At 47.1% G+C, this 6,522-nt stretch overlaps 1 protein-coding gene across 1 annotated transcript; it reads right to left on the reverse strand.

Annotated features, from left to right (window-relative positions):
* Positions 1 to 3,827: 3,827 nt before the first annotated feature.
* LOC130975760 (uncharacterized) lies at positions 3,828 to 5,120 on the reverse strand. Its single transcript, XM_057900499.1, has 2 exons — positions 4,179 to 5,120; positions 3,828 to 4,058 (listed from the first exon to the last, which is right to left on the reverse strand). The coding sequence occupies exons 1-2, from the start codon at positions 5,118 to 5,120 to the stop codon at positions 3,828 to 3,830; spliced, it is 1,173 nt and encodes a 390-aa protein (XP_057756482.1).
* Between the last annotated feature and the right edge of the window lie 1,402 nt (positions 5,121 to 6,522).

A 6,522-nucleotide genomic window follows, 5' to 3' on the forward strand; every position in this document is an offset into this window, starting at 1 on the left:
TCTGCCCAAGGATAGAGGATATTTGGCTTGTTCGAGGACTCTTACCATGGCTTCAAGGACAAGTATTTTAAGGTACGGCCGGTTAAAGGTCGCCACCCTTTTTGGTTGTTGTTGGAGGGAGAACGCCTCATCCCGACATATTGGAGTTTCGGGGCGGGGTCTAATGCTTTTATCAAAGTGACTTAGAAGGGGATGCGGCCGTGGACCGAAAAATTGCCGACGTGTTGTGAGCCGTTTTCGGGAGAAACCATGTGAACCCCCACCTCCTTATGGGTAGCTGGGAGGTCGCCCGAGATTATATTTGTGAGTCATTTTTGTTGTGTTATTTTTTGCATGGTTGCTTCTTTTGGTTTGGTATACTGATTACTGACTAACTTGTTCATTTCTGTTGTAGTGGGAATGTCTGCCGAAGTGACCGGCCTTGAAAGCTTGTTCAAAACTTTCTTAGCGGAGAGTGATGGGGTGAAAGCTGACGAGCAATCGGTAGTACCTCCCGGGGACGAGGGGAATCAAGCGGCACCCTCACCTTGCTACGTCGTCACGTCGGAGAAACTTGCTGATGCGGCGCGTGTTTCTGCTGTTCTCGACGAGGCGGCTGGCTGATGATTGGATTTTTGATGGTATAGAATTTCACAAATGAATTCTCGTTGCAAGTATAGTTTCTAAACCAATCAATAATCCTTTCATACAAAAAGTTGTTTGTCACTAGTACAAACTCCTAAAATTTATAAACCGAAGTATTCAAACCTCGGGTCGTTCTCCCTAGGAATTACAATAAAGTGTCTTGTTATTGGTTGTGAGTTATTTTGGGGTTTTGATAAGAAGCATGAAAGATAAATGACAAGAAAGTAAACTAACAACTATAAAAGGCTCTTGGCAAGGTATGAAAATTAGAAGTCCTATCCTAGTTATCCTCCTCAATTGTGATGAGAATTGTTCATTGCTACCACTTAGTTAACCCTTACTAAATAAAGGAAAGTCAAGTGGATGAATTGACTTGAGCCACAAGTCCTAGCCAACTCCCAAGGAAAGACTAGCTTTAGTGCACTCCAAACCAATTAGCAATCTCTCCAATTATCAATCAACAAAGGAATTAGATAACTCAAGAGTCACTAATTACTCTACCTAGGCCAAGAGGAACAAAATCTATACTATATCTAGAAGAGGCATTTCAACAAACACATAAAAGGCAATAAAAGTAAACAACATAAATTGCAAGAATTAAAGAGAGATCTAACTACAAAGGCAGGAGATCAACAATAGAAAAGCAAAGAAGAACAATTATTATGAATTACCTCTTATTGAATTGAAAGAGAAATGGAAGGAACAATACTAGATCTACAACAAAATATAAGAACAACATAAAGGAAATTACAACAAAAGAGTAAAAGAAGAAGAATGTGGCAACAAAGAATTGAGAGATAGAAGTAGAAGAAAGCAAAGATTAAAATCTAGATCTAAGAACTAAACCTAATCCTAATCCTAATTCTAGAGAGAAGTGAGAGCTTCTCTCTCTAGAAACTAATTCTAACTTCTAAAACTAAGCTAATGGTAACTAACATATGTTTCCCTCTTCACTCCTTGGGTTAAATAGCATCAGAAATGAGTTGGATTGGGCCCACAAGGCTTCTAAAATCGCTGGCCACGTTTTGCTTCAAGTGGACTAGGTGGCAGCAACGGCGCGTGCGCGTACTATGCGCGTGCGCGCCACCATACGTGTAGCAACTATGGCAAATCTTATATCGTTTCGAAGCCCCGGATGTTAGCTTTCTAACCCAACTAGAACCGCATCATTTGGACCTCTGTAGCTCAAGTTATGGTCGTTTAACTGCGAAGAGGTCGGCTTGACAGCTTCCGGTTCTTTCATTTCTTCATGAGTTCTCCAACTTTTCATGCTTCTTTCTTCATTCCCTTGATCCAATCTTTGCCTCCTAAACCTTAAATCACTTAGCAAACATATCAAGGCATCTAATGGAATCAAGGTGAATTAAATTTATTCATTTTAAGACCTAAAAAGCATGTTTTCCCTCTTAAGCACAATTAAAGGAGAATATACAAAACCATGCTATTTCAATGGATAAATGTGGGTAAAAGGTTATAAAATCTCCTAAAATCAATACAAGATAAACCGTCAAATTGGGGTTTGTCACTGGCATCGGGCACTCGTCTTCTGTTTAATAGGCTGAGGATGACGACCTGAGGGTCATTCCTACCCCGAAGAGGCAAAGGTCGCATTCCAGCCCCGAAGGGGCCCTTATCGTGATGGAGCGGAACTTCGATGCCGGGTCGTTCATAGACTCCCAATTGCTTTCTGGCACGGAGGAACATTTTCACGGTACTAACCTCGCGGGGCAGGCACGATGGATGTATTGCACCCTCCTCCGTGGTGCGGCCATAGATCGGAAGGCTGAGTTCGAGTTGTCGGGTATGCAATCACTACGTCGGAAGCTCGAATCTGCTGCTACATCCAACAACAAGTTCAAAGCTCAAGTTGAAACACTCCAAGGGCTGCTATCCCAGGAGAAAGAGAAGCTTAAGACTGCCGAGGAGAAGGCTGCGTCTGCCGAAGAAAAGTTAAAAACTGCTGATGCTTCCGTGTCCCGTCTGATTGAGCGGGAAATGACTTTGGAAAGCTAGCTTAGCGCCGCACAAGGTCGGTTGGTCGCCTTGGAAAAGGAACGGGATACGGCCGTTACGGCTGCTAAGACTGCTCAGGACGAGGTTGAGGGACTCAGGAAGAAACACAAGGAGGTCTTAGAGCAAGGAAATAGTGCGATTTTCATGATCGAGGAGGCTTTCAAGGCTCAGGTGAAGATCGTGGCCCCCGACTTTGATACATCGGCAATCAGGGTTTTCAAGACGATCAAGGACGGCAAGATTGTTGATATGCCTAAGAAGTGAACTCTTTTACCTTGTGTTTTTGTGGCCTTGTTGTAGTACTTTTGAACTATTTTGTCATACTTTATTAGCCGCTTGGTTGGCTTGTCGATATTATATTTTTCTGCTTACCCGGTAGTGTTTACGTTTTGTTTTGTTCTCGTTTTGCCGTTGTATGCCCGCTGCTCGTCATTCGTTTACCATTACGTTAGTGTCTTTGGCGAGGCCATATCGTGGCTTTATTATTATCGTGGCCGTTTATTATGGCTTTTTAACTTGGTTGGCTCCCGGGGTGATCAGTCCCGGGGCGCCGTGTTGTTACCTCGTTAATCGTTCGCTATGGGGAACGTATTGTTTTGGGATGCATAGTTGAGGAAAAATAAAAGAGGAAATTTGTTAAGTAAACATTAATCGACAGTTAAACATGTCTATAGCCATGGTAAGCGTTTTAACAACAGTGAGTCACTAAACTCGTCGAACCGCCTAGCCGGCGTGCTCGAGCTAGGAATAAAATCTTCTCAAGTTACCTGCATTCCATGTTCTCGGTATCTCCTTGCCGTCGAGCTTCTCCAATTTGTAGGCACCTTTGCCGAGCGCCTCTTTGACCCTGTAGGGACCTTCCCAATTTGCCGCTAGTTTTCCTTCCCCTTGGGTCGGTGGCCCTATGTCGTTGCGTCGCAAGACCAAGTCATTTTTTTTGAACTCCCTCTTGAGCACTTTGGCGTTGTAACACAGGGCCATTTTTTGCTTCAGCGCTACTTCTGTCAAATGGGCCATCTCCCTGGACTCATCCACCAGGTCTTTCTCTACTGCTTCTTTTACTCCCTTCAGAAGTAGCCGCGGGCTCGGCTCGCCGATTTTCACGGGTATCATCGCGTCCACCCCGTATGTCAAGCGGAAGAGGGTTTCTCCTGTAGAGGACTGCTCGGTTGTACGGTAAGACCAAAGGACTAAAGCGAGTTCATCGGCCCATGCGCCTTTTTGTCACCCAGCCGCTTCTTGAGGCCCTGTAAGATGACCTTGTTTGCGGACTCGACTTGTCCGTTCGTCTGGGGGTGCTCTACTGAAGAGAACTTCTGCTTTATACCCAGGCCATTGAGGAATTCTATGAACTTCTTGTCGGTGAATTGCATCCCGTTGTCTGAGATGACGATTTCTGGGATGCCGAATCGGGTTATCACCTGCCTCCACATGAACTTTCTACAATTGGATGAGGATATGCTGGCTAGTGGTTCAGCCTCTATCTATTTGGTGTAGTAGTCAATAGCGACTATGAGATATTTGACTTATCCTGGGCCAACCGGAAAAGGTCCCAAAAGGTCAACTCCCCATTGTGCAAAGGGTCGGGAGGTCGTCAGCAGGCTTAGTTCGGAAGCCGGTGCTCTGTGAAAATTGGCGTTCTCTTGACACTTAACGCATTTCTTCACAAATTCTTTGGAATCTTCCATCATCGATGGCCAGTAGTATCCAGCTCGGATGAGCTTTCTTGCCAGGGCTTTGCCCCCGATGTGGTGGCCGCAGCACCCTTCATGGACTTCCCTGAGCACGTAATCCGTCTGCTCGGGGTGTAGGCACCTCAATAGGGACTGGCTGAGTCCCTTTTTAAATAGTTGTCCCTGTATAGTCGTGTATTTGGCTGCCTCCCTTCTCAACGCTTTAGCTGCTTTCTCGTCGTCAGGGAGTTTGCCGCTTTCGAGGAAATCGACGCTTGGGTCCAACCAAGAGGGGCTTACCTTTGTCAGGTGGAGGGTGACTGCTGGTTCATTTAGCATGCCTTGGATGAGAGATCGGTTGCCTACTCCTAGTTTTGTGCTCACTAGCTTGGATAGGAGGTCCGCTCGTGTGTTTCTTTCCCTCGGGACATGTTGGATCGTAACCTCCTCGAACTGGTTGCTCAATTCTCTAACCTTTTCCAGGTACTTTTGCATCAGCGAGTCTCTGGCTTGGTAACTCCCATTCACTTGCAAGGTGACGACCTGCGAGTCGCTACACACCTCCAGCCTCGTCGCCCCGACTTCACGAGCTAGGGTCAGACCTCCCAAGAAGGCTTCGTATTCCACTTGGTTGTTTGATACCGGGAATTCAAACTTGATCGATTGCTCGTACACGACCCCGGCAGGACTTTCCAATATGACCCCTGCTCCTCCGGACTTTTGGTTGGAGGCCCCGTCTACGTGGAGTCTCCACCGTGTGCCCGTTTCCTCGATCGGGTCCCCTGTCACTTTTACCAAGAAGTCGGCCATCGCTTGTGCCTTAATCGCATGCTGGGGCTCATACCGCAGGTCGTACTAGGAGAGTTCAATGGCCCAAGTCATCATTCTTCCTGCTAAATCAGGTTTTTGGAGTACTTGATGGATTCCCTGGTCCGTCCTCACAACGATCTGGTGGCCTTGGAAGTATTGCCTTAGTCTGCGGGAAGAGGTCAAGAGTGCCAGTGCCAGTTTTTCCAGTTTGCTATACCGCGGTTCTGCCCCTTGTAACGCTCTACTCACGAAGTAAATTGGCTGTTGAGTCTTTCCTTCTTCTCGGACCAAGACTGCCGCAAGTGCCTCCTCCGTTATGGCCAGGTACAGGTAAAGTGGTTCTCCGACCTTGGGCTTTCTGAGCACGGGGGGTGCTGCCAGGATCTCTTTGAAGTGTTTGAACGCCTCCTCGCACACGGGGATCCATTCGAACGCTATCCCTTTTCTCATCAAATTGAAAAAGGGTAAGGCTTTCGCCGCAGACGCTCTAAGGAAACGAGACAGCGCGGTGAGCCTTTCTGCCAGTCTCTGGACGTCTTTCACACAGCCCGGGCTCTTCATTTTGAGTATCGCCTGGCACTTCTCGGGGTTGGCTTTCACCCCCCCTTTTGGGTGATCATATATCCTAGGAATTTTCTGGCCTCCATGGCGAAGGCACACTTGAGCGGGTTGAGCCTCATGCCGTGTTGTCAGAGGGACGCGAACACGTTCCCCAAATTGCTCAGGAGATCATCAGGTCTGGTGGTCTTCGTGAGGATGTCGTCTACATAGACCTCCACCGTTTTACCTATGAGATCGTTGAATATCTTGTTCATCAATCTCTGGTATGTGGCCCCTGCGTTTTTCAGGCCAAATGGCATCACCTTGTAGCAATAGATTCCTTTTGGCGTTATGAATGCTGTTTTTTCCTCGTCAGGCCGGTGCATTGGTATCTGATTGTAGCCAGAGTAGGCGTCCATAAAGCTCAGATACCGGTACCATGCCGCCACATCAACAAGCGCGTCGATGTTGGGAAGGGGGTAGCAGTCCTTGGGGCATGCTTTGTTAAGATCGGAGTAATCTACACACATTCTCAATCTTCCATTGTGCTTTTTTACAAGAACTACATTTGACAACCAGGTCGAGTAGTCAAGTTCTCGGATAAAACCTGCTTCCAGGAGGCTGACCGTTTGCTTGGCCACCTCCTCTGCTCTTTCCCTTGATATCTTCCTTCTCCTCTGAGCCACTGGCCGGGCTTCTGGCTTGACGGCCAGGCGGTGTGACATGAGATGAGGGTCTATCCCCGGCATGTCGGTTGGCGTCCATGCAAACAGGTTGCCATTGGCCCTGATCATTTCTACCAAAGGCTCTTTCAATTCATGCGGGAGGTTTCTATTCACGAACGTGAACTTTTCCTCCGTGT

The sequence above is a fragment of the Arachis stenosperma genome, chromosome 4 (genome assembly GCF_014773155.1).
Source record: "Arachis stenosperma cultivar V10309 chromosome 4, arast.V10309.gnm1.PFL2, whole genome shotgun sequence".
NCBI classification, from domain to species: domain Eukaryota; kingdom Viridiplantae; phylum Streptophyta; class Magnoliopsida; order Fabales; family Fabaceae; genus Arachis; species Arachis stenosperma.

Coding starts and splice junctions, on each gene's coding strand:
- LOC130975760 (XM_057900499.1), bottom strand. CDS start 5,120: ATGGCCGACTTCTTGGTAAAAGTGACAGGGGACCCGATCGAGGAAACG. Junction 4,059..4,178: donor ACCTTTTGGGACCTTTTCCG/GTTGGCCCAGGA, acceptor ATGTGGAGGCAG/GTGATAACCCGATTCGGCAT.